General features: G+C 37.6%; 1 protein-coding gene across 2 annotated transcripts; it reads left to right on the top strand.

The window, feature by feature from the left end:
- Positions 1 to 8,350: 8,350 nt before the first annotated feature.
- LOC142623958 (uncharacterized) lies at positions 8,351 to 16,327 on the top strand. Of its 2 annotated transcripts, none has more exons than XM_075797450.1 (8): positions 8,351 to 8,909; positions 9,861 to 10,070; positions 10,182 to 10,435; positions 12,144 to 12,414; positions 12,515 to 12,598; positions 12,817 to 14,675; positions 14,816 to 15,192; positions 15,847 to 16,327. In XM_075797450.1, the coding sequence occupies exons 1-8, from the start codon at positions 8,670 to 8,672 to the stop codon at positions 15,867 to 15,869; spliced, it is 3,318 nt and encodes a 1,105-aa protein (XP_075653565.1). In that variant the 5' UTR covers positions 8,351 to 8,669; the 3' UTR covers positions 15,870 to 16,327. The 2 variants fall into 2 exon arrangements, with proteins under 2 accessions (XP_075653565.1, XP_075653566.1); XM_075797451.1 differs by having other exon boundaries at positions 14,816 to 15,161.
- The last annotated feature ends 3,070 nt before the right edge of the window (positions 16,328 to 19,397 follow it).

A 19,397-nucleotide genomic window follows, 5' to 3' on the forward strand; every position in this document is an offset into this window, starting at 1 on the left:
AAGCTTAAACGAGGATATATTGCTCATGTGAAGCTGAGGCCACTAGCGCTTGGGGATTTGGTGTTGAGGAAAGTCTTGGGTGCTGCCAAAAATCCAGCATGGAGAAAGCTAGCACCAAATTGGGAAGGACCATATCGGATCATCTCTGTAGCGGGCATAGGATCATATCGCTTAGCCGATCTAGAGGAAAAAATTGTACAACGCCCATAGAATATAAACAACCTACGAAGGAATTATTATTAATAAAAAGTATTTTTGTCGTTCGTTGTTCAAATTATCATTATACGGCTCGATTTATTTATTGCTACTCATAAGTATCAAACAGAAACTTGGACATGCATGGTTCTCGGACCACATGCCTTGTGGAAATTGATATCCTATTATTTGTTAAACAGAACCTTAGTTATGTCAGGTTCTCAGACCTTCTACTTTGAGGAAATTAAAATTTCAATTTACTATTTCTAAGTATCAAACAGAAACTTAGTCATGCATGGTCCTCAGACCACATGCCTTGTGGAAATTGATATCCTATTATTTGTTAAATAGAACCTTAGTTATGTCAGGTCCCCAGACCTTCTACTTTGGAAAAATTAACATTTCAATTTACTATTTCTAAGTATCAAACAGAAACTTGGTCATGCATGGTCCTCGGACCACATGCCTTGTGGAAATTGATATCCTATTATTTGTTAAACAAAATCTTAGTTATGTCGGGTCCTCAGACCTTCTACTTTGGGGAAATTAACATTTCAATTTACTATTTCTAAGTATCAAACAGAAACTTTGTCCTGCATGGTCCTCGGACCACATGCCTTGTGGAAATTGATATCCTATTGTTTGTTAAACAGAACCTTAGTTATGTCGGGTCCTCAGACCTTCTACTTTGGGGAAATTAACATTTCAATTTACTATTTCTAAGTATCAAACAGAAACTTTGTCATGCATGGTCCTCAGACCACATGCCTTGTGGAAATTAATATCCTATTGTTTGTTAAACAGAACCTTAGTTATGTCGGGTCCTCAGACCTTCTACTTTGGGGAAATTAACATTTCAATTTACTATTTCTAAGTATCAAACAGAGACTTGGTCATGCATAATCCTCGAACCACATACCTTGTGGAAATTGATATCCTATTGTTTGTTAAACAGAACCTTAGTTATGTCGGGTCCTCAGACCTTCTACTTTGAGAAAATTAACATTTCAATTTACTATTTCTAAGTATCAAATAGAAACTTGGTCATGCATGGTCCTCGGACCACATGCCTTGTGGAAATTGATATCTTATTGTTTGTTAAGTAGAACCTTAGTTATGTCAGGTCCTCAGACTTTCCACTTTGGGAAAATTAACATTTCAATTTACTATTTCTAAATATCAAACAGAAACTTGGTCATGCATAGTCCTCGGACCACATGCCTTATGGAAATTGATATCCTATTGTTTGTTAAACAGAACCTTAGTTATGTCGGGTCCTTAGACCTTCTACTTTGGAGAAATTAACATTTCAATTTACAATTTTTAAGTATCAAACAGAAACTTGGTCATGCATGGTCCTCGGACCACATGCCTTGTGGAAATTGATATCATATTGTTTGTTAAACAGAACCTTAGTTATGTCGGGTCCTCAGACCTTTTACTTTGGGAAAATTAACATTTCAATTTACTATTTCTAAGTATCAAACAGAAACTTGGTCATGCATGGTCCTCGAACCACATGCCTTGTGGAAATTGATATCCTATTGTTTGTTAAACAGAACCTTAGTTATGTCGGGTCCTCAGACCTTCTACTTTGAAAAAATTAACATTTCAATTTAGTATTTCTAAGTATCAAATAGAAACTTGGTCATGCATGGTCCTTGGACCACATGCCTTGTGGGAATTGATATCCTATTGTTTGTTAAAAGGAACCTTAGTTATGTCGGGTCCTCAGACCTTCTACTTTGAGGAAATTAACATTTCAATTTACTATTTCTAAGTATCAAACAGAAACTTGGTCATGCATGGTCCTCGGACCACATGCCTTGTGGAAATTGATATCCTATTATTTGTTAAACAGAACCTTAGTTATGCCGGGTCCTCAGACCTTCTACTTTGGGAAAATTAACATTTCAATTTATTATTTCTAAGTATCAAATAGAAACTTGGTCGTGCATGGTCCTCGGACCACATGCCTTGTGGAAATTGACATCCTACTTTTTGTTAAACAGAAGCTTAATTATGTCGGGTCCTCAGACCTTCTACTTTGAGAAAATTAACATTTCAATTTACTATTTCTAAGTATCAAACAGAAACTTGGTCATTCATGGTCCTCAGACCACATGCCTTGTAGAAATTGACATCCTACTTTTTGTTAAACAGAAGCTTAGTTATGTCGGGTCCTCGAAACCTCTACTTTGGGAACATTAGCAGAAACCATACCACGTTAGTGTCGAGGTGTTGATGAGCCACAGTAAGTTTGATGGATTGCTTTATGCCCCAAACTGAATCCTAAGTTAAATTTTTGATTGTATATTGCTGTGTTACATATATTATGCTCTTAGGGCATGATTTACAAGTATACGCTAAGTATATGTACTTTTGTTTAAAGTTACGGCTAATTGAAATGTTGAAGGTGGAGTTAGGTGTTCCATTAATTCATTTTTGCGCTAAAAAGAGGCAAATGAGTATTTTTGTACTAAAGATTGGAAGCCAAATGAAGATCAAACCAGTCAAAGTTTCTCATTAATTTCTTTTAAAATGTACATTTGAAGCAAAAACCTTAATACAAATTTTACTGCATAAGAAAAGGGGAGGAAGTCCTAATTAGCCTAAGCCTTAAGCCTTAGAAGGGGGGTCTTGCTCGGAAGTGCTGGCAGCCTCTATTGGTTTGCAGTCCGCCTCTGTCCGTTTCAGCTCTGCTTCAAATGAGGTCTGGATTTGTTTCCCTTTATCTCTTGCCACCGGTGGAGGGACATTGGGCTCGGCATTTTGGCTCGTAGGCTTCTCAGCGCCATCGACATGTTCCTTCTCTTTGTTAGAACCCTCAGGTTCTTTAGGAGTTAGAATGGGCTCTAGAATCATGGATGGGAGCGTGGAAGACGCCGTCTCAGGGGCAGGTGCGACAGGAGGAAGTTCTTTGAGCACCTAGATGTCTTGGGGGAGCCAAATGTTTTCAGGCTACCTCAACTCGGAGGTTGTGGGAACCCCTGCTGCATTTAAAGCTTTCGCCCACACTTGTTGACAAAATTCCCAGCACAGCTCGGCGAACTCCTCAGTCAGTTGGTTTTCTGTCGCCTCCACCCCTTCCTTGTAAGCGGTCTTCTCCGCAGCCACCATGGTGTCCTTGAAGGTACGAGCCTCTTCCCTCATCCTAGCAAGCTCACTCTTCAGGTCGGAGTTTTCTTGCTGAGCTTTGGATAAGTCTTCGTCTTTCTGACGCAGAAGCTTGCGTTGCCCCTCACCTGGGTCCTCATTGTCTTCAGGCTGGCCTCGGCACCGTCCCTCTCCCTCTTCTGCTCTGCCAGCTGAGTGGTTAGGTTCTCATTCTGTGCAAGAGCTTAGCCTAGGCACTTCTCGGTCTCCTGCCTAACCTCCAGTTCAGCTGCAGCTTTCTTCCGAGAGTCTTCCACCCACTTCTCGACAGCGAAGACTTTCTGAATGGTCTGTGGTGAAATATTAAAATAGATGCATTATTAGTAGAGAAAATTTAAAGTACATAAGAATGGTTTTTTCATTAAAGTGTAATGAAAGCAGTAAAGTGAGGATAAGACCGAGACACTCACCAAAGCCAAGTCCTTTTTTAGCGAGAGAAACAGATGTGGTTGGCTCATCTTGTCCAGGGCGTCCATGTCCTTGGGCAGAAGAAGAGAACGTTCCAAAGCCTCGACCAGGTGGTAAGCATGACCTTGCTGGAACGCCCTAATGCTGGATTGGTAAGAGATTGGTGCCCCATCCAGTTTTAGTTCGGAAGTCCAGTTGGCTAATGTACGACGTACCTTAGCTAGGTCCCGATTCTCCCCACTTTCCACAGAAGAGGTGTGTCCTTTGCCTTTGCCAGTTTTCTGTTGTTGTTGTTGTTGTTGTTGTTGTTGTTGTTGCTGTTGTTTTAGCTTCTTCTGCCTCTCTGCATCTGCCTCCTCGGCCTCATTCTTCCTCTTCTTTTTAGGCTCTAAAATGGGAAGCTTAGGATCGGAGGGAGGAGGGGGTGGTGGCAAGGACGGAGGGACCTAGGACCCACCCGTTGCCTTGTTAGAGACTTTCAAGCCCCTCTTCATCATCAGCTTCCGTAGAGTGGCCATGTCGTCTTCTTCAGAGCTAGAGTCAGGCTGTGCAATTATTAAACCTTGTATGCCCGAAGTTTCGGCGGACGCGTGCTCTTCGTCCGAGAGGATGACAAGTGGATCCTCTCGAGATCTTTCAGCTTCCTCGAGTCGAAACTGGTCGATCTCCTCGTTCAACGATTGTTGCGAGGACGCTGGCTCCTCTTGGACGGCGGTTGTCTAGGAATATGCCGAAAGAGGAATCGCTGCGATAGGGCGAGAGTATAGTATGATGGAGGGGTCGTCTGGGAGTTCGCGGTCAGAAAGGAAGCCCGGTCGTGACACGTCTATCCTTTTAAGTCGTTTGTCTCCCGCGGTGATCGCGTTGTCAATCTCTTGAAAATCCTCTAATAAAGGATCGTATCCTAGTATCAGGTGGGCTGCTCTCACTTGTAGGTCTTCACTGACAAAGACTTCGGAGCGAAGGACGTGATTCAAGTCTGCGACGTTGCAAAGGCTTAGATGCGGACGTACGTGTTGTTTTTCTGTGAAAAGAAACATTCGAGGAGACGAGCATGGTTAGATTAGCGATAAATATCAAGGGAAAAAGCAATAATGTGCAATAAAATTAAAAACGGTAAAAGTAATGGGATTGAGTCATGGGTTAGGAAATCTAACTCCTATGGAGTCACACCTAGCTCTCTCCATTCGACTGGGCAGTGAGGACCGTCAAACCAGTTTCCCAAGGCGATAAGATAGTCGTCTTTCATGCATTTGTTGGACTTGGGAAGACAGGATATCAGTCTAACGATGCTAGACCTGGATTTAAGGTAGTATCCTACGCTTTTAAGTTTATGGCACTCGTACATATAGACAACGTCGTGCCATGTGAGGTTCAGACTCATTTGCTCGTTTAAAGTATCGACACAACCTAAGACCCTAAATACATTTGGTGTGCACTGATCTGGGCATAACCTATGGTTACGTAGGTATTCGCTGGTTACGTTTTTCATGGGGAGGGTCATCCCACCTTCTAGGAAGGTGATGATGGGAATGATAACTTCTCCCTCTTTCCTAGCGTCACCTATGACTTCTACTGGGCAATATTTCAAGTCTACATCGTGAGAAATCTGATATTTGGCCCTAAAACCCTCTATACCGATGTCAGTATCTACTAAACACTTAAATCTACCCATTTAGTGGGAATGAAAACGAAAGTTTAAAGAGGGAAAGGGATCTAGATGGTGGCCGAGGATAGAAGTCGAGAAGGAATGAGTAGAGAAAATTGAGAACTTATGGGAATTGATTAGGCGATTCTTCATAAGCTTCTTGAGAGGAAAGATAATGATTAGCACTTAGATGTGATTGATTTCTGAAATAATGGATGGAGATACGAATTCCCAGGCGTTTTGACGTGTGGGAGGCGGCCTCGAATCAAAATTATCCCACCCAATTTTGTAGAGCAAACCTGGGCCGTTGGATGCGTATCTCACCGTTGAACGTTAGGGACAAGATGTAACTTGCAGTCGTAAATGCGAGCGTTCCGGGTTTCGAAACGTCAGAGATGGTTTAAGGGAATAAAAGGACCCCTACACGTATGGCGGTTTGCAAAGTGTGTAGAGGGTGCGCTGTTTAGTTCAAAACTCTATTTCTCTCCTCGGATGGGAGAGGAAAATAAAGTTTTGAGGGGCTATTGTGGGGGGTAAAAGTGCTTGGATATACGTTTGGGCTTTGGGACTGATTAGTTGGTACAAATCTGTTCAATCAGGGTCTCTAGGCCCACAGGTCTGTCCGCACTATAGTGGTCCGAGGAGTTGTCCGAGGAGTATCTCCTCGGACAGGCCTAGCAAAGGCCCTGGGACTTGTTAAATGATTTGGAGACAGAATTTTGGAAGATCTGTTGGGTAAAGGTGTGATCCAAGCACCCTTTAGAGGCAGGAACATGTGAAAAATATCTGAGGAAAAAGCTGCTACCACCGCATTAAAGGCCCTGCATCTACCTCCCTGGCCGCATTAATGGAGAAATGACCTCTGAACAGTAGTATTCAGCCTTCCAGCTATTATTTGAAGACTTTAAGGAGGTGGTAGATGTGACAAGTATCTGGGAAAAAGATCTGTGTTACACATGGACAGATCAAGTAAGAAGAATAAGGATATAAGAAGACGAGAGAGGAGAGAGAAAATGGGGCTTTTTTCTTCTTTTTGGAAGCTAAGAAATTGTAATCTTTTGCTTAGAGAAAAGAAAGGCTATACAATTTGTCCTCGGCTTACGTCCGAGGAGGGTTTTTTGTTACGTTCATCTATTACTTGCATAAACAGCGGCATTCTAGCCTGTTGATCAACTTTCCAACATCCCAAACCTAGGTTTCAAACCCATACTCTACAAATTTCATTGTATAAGGCTCTTTGGGCTTAAGCCCATCACTTGTTTTTGGATCCGAGTACAAATTGTGCACTTACAAAGTGAATGGAATGTTAGAAACTTTATTTGTAAGTACCATTAGAAGGAATAGAACAAAATCATTTTATAACGGCATTATTTACTTATTTTAAAATAAATGGCTAAATGAATTGGGGTATTTTGAAAGTTTTAGTGAAAATTTCATTAAACCTAATTTTATTCCCTTTGATTTTTTCTAATTTTGGGGGAAATGAAAATTTGAGATTTTGAGAGAAAATGGAGGAATGAATATTCTCTCACATCCATTTCATTCTATTCTACTTAAACTCCCAAATAAGGAATGATATTTTCATTTATCTGATAAAACTCCCAAACAATGAAATAGAAAAAAATTCCAAAATAATTATCTTCATTTCATTCTTTTTCCTACCTTTCGTCATTGCACCCAACAATATAATGATAACAAAAGGACAAATTTGATCATTTATCAATGGTAAGATATATTAAATTTCAAATTAAAACAATAGGAGATTGTTTTTTTTTTAAACAATTTTAAAGAGAGTGTGGGATTTTTCTATTTTAATCCAAAATTGAGGGAGTATTACTTTTGCTTGTTTTATTTTAAAAAGTAAATGTTAACTATTTTCTTTTATAAGGACATAGAATTAGGCGGGTAGTTGCTATAATTTGAAAATAAATATTTTTTCGATACATCGATTTTTGGAAATATAAGAATTTGAATCTTGAATATATTCGTTAGAAATACTATAAAGTACCAGGTGAATTACAAGTCTCCTACCATAACTAGGATTATTTTAAGTACAAATTTTTTCAATAGTCAATTTATGGAAAATATATAATAGTAACCTAATAATTATTTCAAAATCATAACTAAATATGGCAATTCCATTTAAAGTATGATACAAAAGGTTGAAAATATTAATAGCAACCATTATTTAGGTGTCCAAAACTTAAAAAATATATTCCATTTAAAGGAACCCATAATTGGGATGCATGAATTATAAGAGGAAATAAAATTTGGGTTGTATTTTATTTATTTTTAGATAATTAGCTATATTCTAACTTACCATTTTCATAAAATGAATTTTCGACCAACCAATTTATAAATATCAGTCTTTTTTGTTTTTTGATAGACATGATCAAATTATGTGATTTAGTCTATGATAATTTTTTATTTGGTGACAAAAGACTAATTAGAACCCAACTTTACTAATTAAATTACCTTGAATCCAACAACATCAATCAATTCTAACACGTTTGAATGCGTTTTATAAATTTTTTATTTGTTAAAAATCTAAAGTAATGTAAAAAAATTGGAAGAAAATCCTTTCTTTTTTTGGGGGTGGGAAACTAATCAAAATAAGCTCAATAAATCAATAGGATTTTTTTTTTTTTTTTGAGAATCAAATCACTAGGATTTTATTTGTATATTTTCCCGCTTGCCAAACGTAACTTTGGAAAGCTGACGTGGAAGGTTGACTCTCACTCCAGAAGCTTCCATGACAAGACTAGGTTCTCTTTATTTTTAAAAATAAAAATAAAATAAAAATAAAAGTTTAAAAAGGCGCAAAATTCCATCTCTACCAAACTCCAATGAAAACGACGTCGTTGGCCAATTTCCGCTTGGAAAAAATGTCCCAACTCATGATCCAAATTCTAGTTTAATTTTGTCAGTCCCTACACACTTGACACTACTACAGTCTTTACTCCTTCACTCTTTCAGTTTTTTTTTTTTTTTTTTTTTATATTTATAAAAAAGGCGCTTTCATCGCAACAACAAAAAATAAAAGTTTTAAAGTAAAAAAAAAAAAGCAAAAAAGCATACTCCGTAGTGACTCCCACACAAACTGCGTTCACAGAATCAAATGTGGAATTGATGTGTGAGAAAGGAAAGTGCGTCAAAAAGCAAGAAAATATCAGATCAGATCATCAACAACAACATCAGCCAAGCACCGAAAACAAAGAGAGAGAGAAAGAGAATCTTATTAGGGTTTGAGAAGCTGGCGGAGATGGCGAGTCCTCAATCGGAACGACTCGCGATCACTGCTCCGACTACTCCGAGACTTACAACAACTACTACTACTACTACAAAGGCTTTGTCGATAACGCCTGGTTCTAGGGTTTTGAAAACCCCTCTCACTGACGAGGCCATCTGGAAGCGCCTCAAGGAGGCTGGCTTCGATGAAGAATCCATCAAACGCAGAGACAAGGCTGCCCTCATAGCCTATATTGCAAAGCTCGAAGCTGAGGTTTCCTATTTTCCCCCAATTCTTTACAACTAAATTTTTTACTTTTTTTGCTTCTTGTTTTTTTTTTTTTCAGAATATATGTAATTTTGTTTGATATATGCTTGGTGGAATTTGATTAATTAATAAGATGATGTATGAATGTGTAGAAATTTTGAAATTCTAATTGGTTGCTTAGTAGTTTTAGAATGCGTACTATTTGGACTAGTTGAGTTGTTTTTTTTTTTTTTTTAAATCTTGATATGTAAATAACTTTTTTCATTGTGTGGTTTAATCATTCATAATAAAAGGAATGGTGTAATTAAGTGTAAAGTTTTCGTCTTTAATAATTACGAGGATAAGGAAGGTAATTATCAATGATATTAGCATTGTCATAACTCTTATGTAGGACTTAATTTAATAGTTCTTGTTGACCGTAATTGTCGGTGGAAATTAATTTATGAGTGCTAGAGTGGGAATTTATTCACATTGTCTATTTGTCTGACAGAGAATCTCAAGTGTTTTGCATTTTCTTTTTTCTTTTTTTGAGTTACTGTTGTGCCATTTTATAAGAATAAGAGTAGCTTATGGTAACATCTCATTGATTTCGTAAGAGTGACGATAGAGATGGTCGTATTTTACATAGATTATTCACATATATTTTATAGTTGGGTTGTTTTTTGGATTTGAGGAAGCTGAATTTAGATCTCTTGCCTGTTCATGGCATTGGTGATAGAAGATACTGAACATATGTATATGTTTAAATGCAAACATATACGAGTTGTCATTAAGTAATCAAATTGTGTTCATCTTTTGTGCAATTTGATCCTGTTTGCAAATTGATGTGCTGGTAAAGTACGGTTTTTAAAATAAAAAAAATTTGCACTAAAATGTTGCCAGTGTACATAGGATATAATATATCTCTCCCATGAGGTGAATCCTAGCAATACCCATTTATAATTCCCTTTTATGTAGATCTTTGACCACCAACACCACATGGGGCTTCTCCTTTTGGAAAGAAAGGAATTAACTTCCAAGTATGAGCAGATCAAAGCTTCTGAAGAAACAAATGAAATAATGCATAAGCGTGATCAAGCGTTGCACCTATCTGCCTTATCTGAGGCAAAAAAACGAGAAGAGAGGCTGAAGAAGGCTATAGGAGTCAAGGACGAGTGTATAGCAAGTGTAAGCTTACAAATTATGGTCATCCTTAAATTAAAGAAAGTGTGCCTTTCCCATATGAGCCTATCATTGTAATTTATCTTTTCTTGGGGTTTGTTTGATGGATTTCTGTAGCTTGAGAAGGCCTTGCGTGAGATGCGTGCAGAATCTGCTGAAATAAAGGTTTCAGCTGAGAGTAAATTGGCCGATGGACGCATTATGGTAGAGGATGCTCAGAAGAAATTTACTGAGGCTGAAGCAAAGCTGCATTCAGCAGAATCTTTACAAGCAGAAGCAACTCGGTATCACCGTGCTGCAGAAAGAAAGCTGCAGGAAGTTGAAGCACGTGAAGATGAACTCAGGAGGCGTCTCATATCGTTCAAGTCTGAGTATGTGCCTTACTCATTTATATCATATCTTGTTGAAACCCACTTCCATTAGCTTCCTGTGTTCAAGTTGGTTTGGTTAATTTTAATTAGGAATATGTGCATAATAAAAAGGCTCAAAGAGCACCTTTTCTCATGAGATCCCTTGGCTCCTTTTTATTTATATTTATTAATTTGGTATTATGCTACATGTAGTGCAAACTTTAAAAGATTGGAAAGCAGACTGCATGATGGTTTTTTTCTTTTTGAACTTCATGGCTAAGCTCATTAATATGTCTTAAGATAATCTACTCAAGTTTCATGTTACCTCTCCTTTGACTAGGATGGGCTACACATAGGAAGTCTTTGTGTTGCATTTCTTTCTATACTTATATATTTGTGTGTGTGTGTGTGTATATATATATATATATAAATGTTACCTTTCCTTTGACAGTCTTGATCTATGTTTCCCTGAGAGTTCTCAATGAATCCTTTTGAGTAAATGGTATCTTTTGAACTGATCTAATACCTCCTAGGGCAACCCAAGGTCCTTAGTCTTTGCTTGTTCAAGAGTAGAGAGAACAACAACAACAATACTGAATTAGAAAGAGGAGAATTAAGTTTTTAAATTTCTTTTCCGTCCTTCCTTCCCTCAGTCATAGGCCAAACAACTGACATAGGATGGAAGCTTGAATGAGCTCCCAATTTTGATGTAGGATCTTTAGGAAATCAGCACTTAATCAGATTTGTTGAACAGTTCTTGAATAAGGATTGGAGTTTAAGGGTTTAAGTTAAGGAAAAATTGAATCTTGAATATGTTGATGTTTGTTTGGTGTTAAAACAGGGAATAGAACAAGAAATAAGATAGATAAAATGCTAGGCAATCACACCTAGGATTTCCTAAGCAATCACACTTAGGTAGGAGAAGGCATTCACACTCTCAAACCTTAAAATGAGCTGTTGGAATTTTATTAGAATTAATCTCACTATGACTATTATTGACTACAATAAAACCTTTATATAGTCTATTGTTAGATCCTTTTCTAGGACTAAAACTCTAAAGAACTTATTCCTAGAAAAGGACTAAAACATAAAATAAGACTCATGGGCCTCTAGGGCAGCCTATTCCAGAAAGTGTAAAAATTACCAAACTACTATTTAAAATAAAATAAAAATAAAAATAAAAAACTAAACCAGCAACTTTCTAACCTAAAAAAACTTAATACTAAGACTCAATAATAACTAAAATAACCTATGAGATGTGCCAAGAAGGCCCTGCATCAAAACTAGACCACAATTCTTGAATCTTTGTGTATTTAATCTTGTTTTTCCTCAAACTCTTCTTCACTGTCTGCATCAACAACAGAGATGAAGACAAATCTATAATTTTGCCTTCTTTTTTCTTTTCTCTAGTAACTCAACATCGTTTTAAAATTTAGATTTGGCTTGTGCCTTAGTTCCAAGCCTTTCATAATGTAGTTCAAGGGAGAGCTACATGCATGGTCATGAGATTTCTCTTCTTTTGGACTTGTTGTCTAGATGGTGAAACAGACCAAAACTTGTGAACATACATTCTTGCAAAAAAAATTATGAGTTGTGCTGAATTCCATTATTCTTTTAACACCATGGTCACCCAGTGGTCATTTCAGAAGCTGCTCCTTTAATGTATAAATTTTCAGGCAAGAAACCTGGTTGGGTAGTTTTGTAATGCCGTTGTTGTCTTATGTTTTAGTTGCGAAGAAAAAGAGAAAGATATTATTCTTGAGAGGCAATCTTTAAGTGAAAGGCAGAAAGCTTTGCAGCTTGAACATGAAAGATTACTTGAAGCCCAAGCTTTGCTGAATCAGAGGGAGGATTTCATTTTTAGTAGATCTCAAGAACTAAATCGAGTTGAAAAGGAGATAGAGGACTCAAAGGCGACTATTGAGAAGAAACTTAGAGATCTAAATGATGAGAGATTGAGTATGGATCTGACCAAGGCTTCCCTGTCAAAAAGGGAGGAGGTTAGTATCTTTGATTCCCTTTTTCTTTAATTGTATATAAGATTTTTACTTTGTTTGCAAGAAACTTTATTCATGTAGTTTCTCTTTTGAGTTTATGCAGGATGTCATTAAAAGGGAAGCTCTGCTGAATAAGGAACGGCAAGACCTACTTGTTCTACAGGAAAAACTTGCAAGCAAGGAATCTGTGAGTTGTTTTTTCTTAGCTAGCATTTTTTTTATAATTAAATTATGGAGTGGAAGATGGTTTCAGCTAGGCCTTAGGTTTTATCACCATTCTGAGAATGACTGGTTTTATTGGATCCTTTCAGCCAACTGCTACTAATATTTTACTACTGGGAAACTTTATTCTTCATAATTATCTCGTTCATTTTTCTTATTTCATCTTTTGGATGGAAAATGCAGGATCAAATCCAGAAAGTTATTGCCAATCATGAAATTGCTTTGAGAACAACAAAGTCTGAATTTGATGCTGAGCTGGAGATGAGGCGAAAATCAGTTGAAGATGAAATTGAGACTAAGAGACGGGCTTGGGAGTTGGAGGAGATGGATCTTAGGCAACGGGAAAACCTAATTTCGGAAAGGGAGCATGACTTGGAGGTTCAGACTAGGACATTAGCAGGTAGGGAGAAAGAAGTGGCAGAGACATTGAATTTACTTGATGAGAAAGAAAAACGCCTAAGGGCTACTGAGAAAGAGTATGAGCTGAATAAAGCACAATTGCAAGAAGAGAAAGAAGAGATCAACAAAATGAAAGTAGAGCTTCAGAATTCATTGGTTTCATTGGATGACAAAAAGAAGCTGGTTGATCAAGCAAAGGAGAAGCTAGAGGCCATGAAAACTGAAACAAGTGAGTTATCAGTTCTAGAGATGAATCTTAAAGAAGAAATAGATATGGTTAGGGCTCAAAAATTGGAGGTTATTGCTGATTCAGAAAAGTTGAAAGTAGAGAAGGCCAAGTTTGAAGCTGAATGGGAGTTAATTGATGAAAAAAGAGAGGAGTTACGGAACGAAGCGGAACGTGTAGCTCAAGAGAGAGTGGCCTTTTCCAAGTTTATTAAGGAAGAGCGTGATAGCCTTAAACTGGAAAAGGAAGCAATGCGAGAGCAGTATAAACAAGATGTTGAGGCACTTAGCCATGAGCGGGAAGACTTTATGAATAAGATGGTGCATGATCGTACTGAGTGGTTCAGCAAGATGCAGCAAGAACGTGCAGATTTCTTACTGGAGATTGAGATGCAAAAGAGAGAGTTGGAGAATTGTTTTGCAAAAAGACGTGAAGAATTAGAGAGTGATTTGACTGAGAGAGAGAAAGCCTTTGAGCATGAAAAGAAAAATGAACTTCAGTATATAAGCTCTCTCAAGGAAAAAACTGATAAAGAGTTGGAACAGGTTGCTTTAGAAATGAAAAGGCTCAATGCTGAGAGATTGGAGATAAATTTGGAACGTGAGCAACGAAACAGGGAGTGGGCAGAGCTAAATAATTGCATTGAGGATCTGAAGGTCCAAAGAGAGAAATTAAAAAAACAAAGGGAGCTATTGCATGCAGATAGAGAAGAGATACTTGCCCAGATTGAAGACCTTAAGAAGCTGCAGGATTTAAAATTTGCCTCAGATAGTATTGCTGAGATGCAGAAATTCGATTCTGAACTAGGCCAGCGGAAAGTTTCTGCAAAAAGAATTTTGAAGCAGAAAAGATTTATACCAAATGCTGAGGATTCACAGAAAGTGGTAGATATTACTGATGTTAGCAATAGGCTCAATTCTCCATCTATGCATAATCTGGATAGTGCTTCTCCTCATAGCTCTGCTCGTTTCTCCTGGATTAAACGATGCACAGAATTAATATTCAAACATTCTCCTGATAAGACTCCGATGAAGTATGGAGAAAGGTCTTTGTTATCTGACCCTGAAATTGCAAGCAATGGGCAAAAGGACTTGGGAGAGGAGAAGTCAAACAGAATTTTCAGAGAGAGACAGCAAGTGAAATATGCTATTGGTGAACCAAAAGTGATTGTTGAAGTGCCCCATGTAGATGACATTGCAAAAGCAACACATGATAATGTGTCTGAGATTAAAGAATATGCCAGTGAAAAGTGTGCCCCTTCAATTTCTGAGCAACAGCTTCAGGCAGGAAGAAAAAGAAGAGTAAAACACTCTATATCCAATGACAGTGTTAATTTACAATCAGAGCAAAGGCAGAACAGAAAGAAAAGGAGGCAACAAGAGGATGCCACTGCAACTCAATGCGCTGTTACTGAGAGGTAAAGCGTTAATTTTTCCCCCATTTGATATAGCTTATCGCATATTGAGTTTAATTTCTGATTTTTGAAATGCACTAGTGGTATTTAGAGACGTAAATTAAAATTTTTTTCCTGGTAAATGTGTTTTTATTTGGTTTCAGTGTAATTTCCACCCAAAAAAATGTTGCAGAGGATCAGCATGTATTGTTTTCATCCTCTAAACTTCAAGAAGGTGCTGAAGAGGCTAGTGTATTAGTTATAGATAAAATTGTACAGATCTCAGAAGTGACTCATGAGAAAACTGGCACTGACAACTTCACAAATGAAGACAAATTAGACTGCTTGTTAAATCCTGTAACAGAATTGCAGCAGAATATTCTTCTGGGTAAAGGACTAAATGGTCATGCAAATTCTTCACCTGTACAGAATGATGCCTTATCCTGTGGCCCCAAGGCACCAGAAAAGCTTCTAGTACACAACGATGGACAAGTTAGTGAGCATTATCAGGTGACTGCTGACTGCTGTTCGCTCAAATCTTGTATGTCTTGATGTTTTTTCACGTGGGTATATAAGATTGCATTATGGTATTTGTTCACTTCTAATTGTTTCTGTTTCATGTTCATTATTTTCTTTTTTATGTGGTACTGCAAGTATTTGTTCTTCTTGATGGACAATATTTTTTCCCAATCTAAAAGGCTTTTTGTTTCATGGCTAGCTGGTTATGGTATTTTGCTTTTTCCTGTCATTTGCAATTTGTTTATTCTCCATTATTTGCAATGTGTTTGCTTTTTCCTGGTTATAGTATTTTGCTTTGGACAAAACTTATGTACAATATTTTAGGTGCTATTTCTTAGGATCCCCTATTAAGATTTTGCCATGTGGCTACTTAACTTAAAAAATACACTTACATCCATAAAGCCTCATGGCAAAATCTTAAGAGAGGAACCTAAGAAGCAATATCTAAGTACTGCACTTGCTCTTTGCTTTTTACTGCTACATGATGTGCTTTCCTTGACTGATGGCTTCTACAACTAGTAGAGTTGTGTGTGGAGCCTTTGAAGGGCTTCAACGCTGGGGTCCCAATTTACAGTGACATAAAGCCCATATTTGATATGATTATTGCATGGTTGAGTAGTTATCCATTTATACTGCTGCCTTCTATTCTTTTCTAAATGCATGTCTTTTTTTGCAGACGCAGTGACGAGATATACCTAAATAGCGTAAACAGGAAGTTGAAGAGAATGGTGCTGCCAAATCATAATGAGAAGGTTGATTGAAAAAATTCAATAGTTGACAAGGTCAAAACAGAAGTAAAAGATTTCTAGCTTTTGGTTGGATGCACCTGCAGTTTACCTACTGCAATGGACACACTGGCTTCACTCCTTTTGAAGTAGTTTTTGGCTGGTGACGTGTCTTTAAGTGGGCTAAACATGTAAATGACTGCTCGCTGTGTTCTTATGAGAAATTTGTAAATGTTTTGTGCATCCTTAATTGCCTTTATGTGTGTAGATTTCATTAGGTTTCAGTAGGTCGGGTGATTGTTGCCAGTATTTGTTTTGGCATGGGGTGGTGTTTTAGCGTTTGTAAGATGGTATCCATTAGCATTTGTGGATTTTTGGGTTGTCTGCTTTGCTTTATGATGAAATGTTAGTGAGAGCAATTTTAAGTCTTCAGGCTATTGGGTTTTTTTTGGGGGGGGTTGCTGAAATTGTGAGTAAACGTGTCCAATGTGCACTTTTAATGACAGTCGCCTTGTTCTTTTCCTGCATACCCATAACTAGTGGAGAGGATTATCTGAAGAGGGAAGGGCACTTCATCGTGGTAATATATGCATGTGTCTGTCTAGGGCTTCATGACAGCTTTAATGAGACAAGCTGAATCTCAAGATTTGACTATAGGGATAGCAGTGTGTAAAGGTAGTCCACAGATTCTCATCTTTTATTTGTTGATGATAGTCTTATTTTTTGTTAAGCAACCACTCATAGAGGGAAGAATATACTTGCTCTTCTAAAGCCTTATGAAAATGCCTCAGGCCTCAGCCCACAAACTCATCGAGAGCAACTATGGTTTTCTTTAGTAAGAACACTACGGTTGAAACACAAGGCCACTCAGAACTGCTGGGTTAGAGAGTATACCAGTATATTACACTTCGAAAAGTATTTGGGGCTACCCCAATGGTTGGAAGAGAATGTAAAAGAGCTGTCTCATAAATCAAAGGAGTTTGGGAGAAACTCCAAAATTGGCAAACTAAAATTCTTTCGCATGCCGAGAGGGAGATTCTTATTAAGGTAGCTGTCCAAGCAATTCTTACTTATTATTAAATCTGAATTTAACTTTTGAAAATCTGATTTGGCAAGAGACTAAATATTAATGTAGATAATCAATTGGCCAAGGTCTTCCAAGTTCCAAATCAATCAAAGGTTCCATTTAGAATAGGAAAGTTTGGATTGTCTTTATCTCTGAGCTTACATGGTTGTTTCACTTGCCCTCACATGCTAACATGCTCGGATGACTCACATGATTTTATTTCCTTTCTTCACTTCCTTTTATTTCACATACATAACATGCTTTGGTTCATTTACTTTCCTTTTGCTTGCAAAATATAAACAAAAGAAAGGATATGAATTAGTGTTTCATAATACATTTTTTCATGTTAATCAACATGATAATCTCACATTTGCATATACAATTCAGCGTTGATTTTAATCTGTCAAAATTTTGTATGATGATATTCAAAAGTTGGGATATCAACCATTATAATGGTTGTCAAAGTTGCATCATCAGAATTGATTTTTGAATTATTTGCATTTTTTTTCTTTTCAAAATTCAAATACTGTAGTTGGTTTTCCAACCATATTCAAATCAAATAAAGTCTTATTTATTATCTTATCAACTATATCAATTACTGTTGCCAAGTGAAAAATAAATTATAAAATCCAAAGACATTAGTCCAAGTGGTGGTTGCCCGATTCTGTAGCACCCACTTGAGAATTTCAAGGTCGGTGATTAGTATTCGACCATGGACAACCTACTAACTACTAGAGGTGTTTAACAGCAATCGAGACCCGACCCACCCAACCAACCCGTCCGATCCGGCCCAAGAACCAGCCGACCCGACGCCCGTGACGGTCGACGGTGGGTCTTCGCCTCCAGAATCCAAAAACTGCAGGTCGGTTGGCGGGTTTTCTCCCCAAAACTCAAAGAAACCCGACCGAACCAATCAAAAGAGCAATTTCCGGCAAAATTTTTTAGTACAACGAGATTTTAGTTAGATCCATGGAATCTCCACTAGATCTGGCGAGATCTCACTAGATCTGGCGAGATCTTGCCGAATCTGGTGAGATTTTGCCAAATCTGGCGATAATCTGGTGCAAATATCATTGAAATGTTGTTGATTTCGCGAAAAATCCAGCGTTAACTCGCCGGTTTTTTGCTAATTTTGAGATCTCCAACTGTGGCCGAACTGATCGCCATCCGTTGAAGGTCAAATCTGTCCAATCCGATTAGCCACTCCGGTCGGCGGTGGGTTGAAATTCTGGCCATCCAATCTGGTCGGATTGGTTTCGGGTTGGGCACAAATTCGACCCAGATTGACTTATGGATAGGCCTACTAACTACTAAAGTGGCAATAAACGGCAATAGCAGGCCCACAACACTTATGGATTAGGGGAAATAGTTTTTGTTGGTATCAAGCTTTTATTAGTAATTTATTTCTTAGGATTTATTAAAGGATAAGGTTTCACTACAAACTTAGTTGTAACTTAAGGTTACAACTTCACTCAATATTTTTTTATTGGATGTAAATTTTGACAAATCCATCGTTGGATTGCATTTTTTTTCTTATATCCTCTATGTTTGCAAAATTTCTAGAAATTCAAAGATTAATAGCTATATCATCAATCAATTGTTTAAATTGTAAGTTTTTATAGTCTAAAATTATGTATAAAAAATAATATCTGATTAATACAAAATTTGACATATATATTAAGAGCATAAAAAACATGTAATTGAATACTACAACTAAGTTTGTAACTAAACTTTGTTCCTTCATTAAAGACATTTTTAGTTTTTTTTTTTTTTTTTGGAGGGGGGGGGGGGGTTAGGGCGGTATGACCCAAAACTTTCAAGTGGGTGAAAATAAAACTAGAAATGGACCCAAAATACTAGTCGAATTGGCTGGTTCGGGTCTCATTGGGTTTCAAGTTGTACCGGTTGGTTTCGAGTTTTGTCGCCAGCATTGATATTTTGCCGTATTCATCAAGATCCAACCGATATTTGGTCGGATCCGTCAAGATCTAACTAGATCTCGTTGGATCTAATAGATTTCGAGTATTTATCATCGAAAAACTTCAAATATCACCGGTTTTTGTGAATTTTTTGTCTAAAAACCTTCAAATATTGTCAAGTATTTTTGGTTTTATGATTGAGTTGGGTCTTATTGGGTTTTGGGGGAAGAAACCCACCAATCGACCCGAAGGTGTCGGGTTCTGTGGGTGGGGACACCCTTTGGGGGGAGGGGGAGGGGGAGGGGGGGGGGGGGGGTTGTTGTGTGTCAGTGAGGAGTGGTATTAACATATACGGATCAAATTTTTTTAGGCCTCTTCGGTTCCACATTCATCTCTATGATATTTTTGGATCCAATTTTAAACTTTCAAAGGTATAATAGATGATTTAAAAATAAAAATTTTAAATTGGGGGAGAGGGTCATGGGCTCCTTGCTCGTTAAAGAACCTTGGTAATATT

Source organism: Castanea sativa, chromosome 2 (genome assembly GCF_040712315.1).
Source record: "Castanea sativa cultivar Marrone di Chiusa Pesio chromosome 2, ASM4071231v1".
Lineage (NCBI taxonomy): Eukaryota > Viridiplantae > Streptophyta > Magnoliopsida > Fagales > Fagaceae > Castanea > Castanea sativa.

Bases quoted from the DNA above. Each gene is read 5' to 3' on its own strand.
- LOC142623958 (XM_075797450.1), top strand. From the start codon at position 8,670: ATGGCGAGTCCTCAATCGGAACGACTCGCGATCACTGCTCCGACTACT. The intron at 10,071-10,181 runs GTAAGCTTACAA...GGATTTCTGTAG, and splicing joins AGGACGAGTGTATAGCAAGT to CTTGAGAAGGCCTTGCGTGA. The intron at 12,599-12,816 runs GTGAGTTGTTTT...TGGAAAATGCAG, and splicing joins AACTTGCAAGCAAGGAATCT to GATCAAATCCAGAAAGTTAT.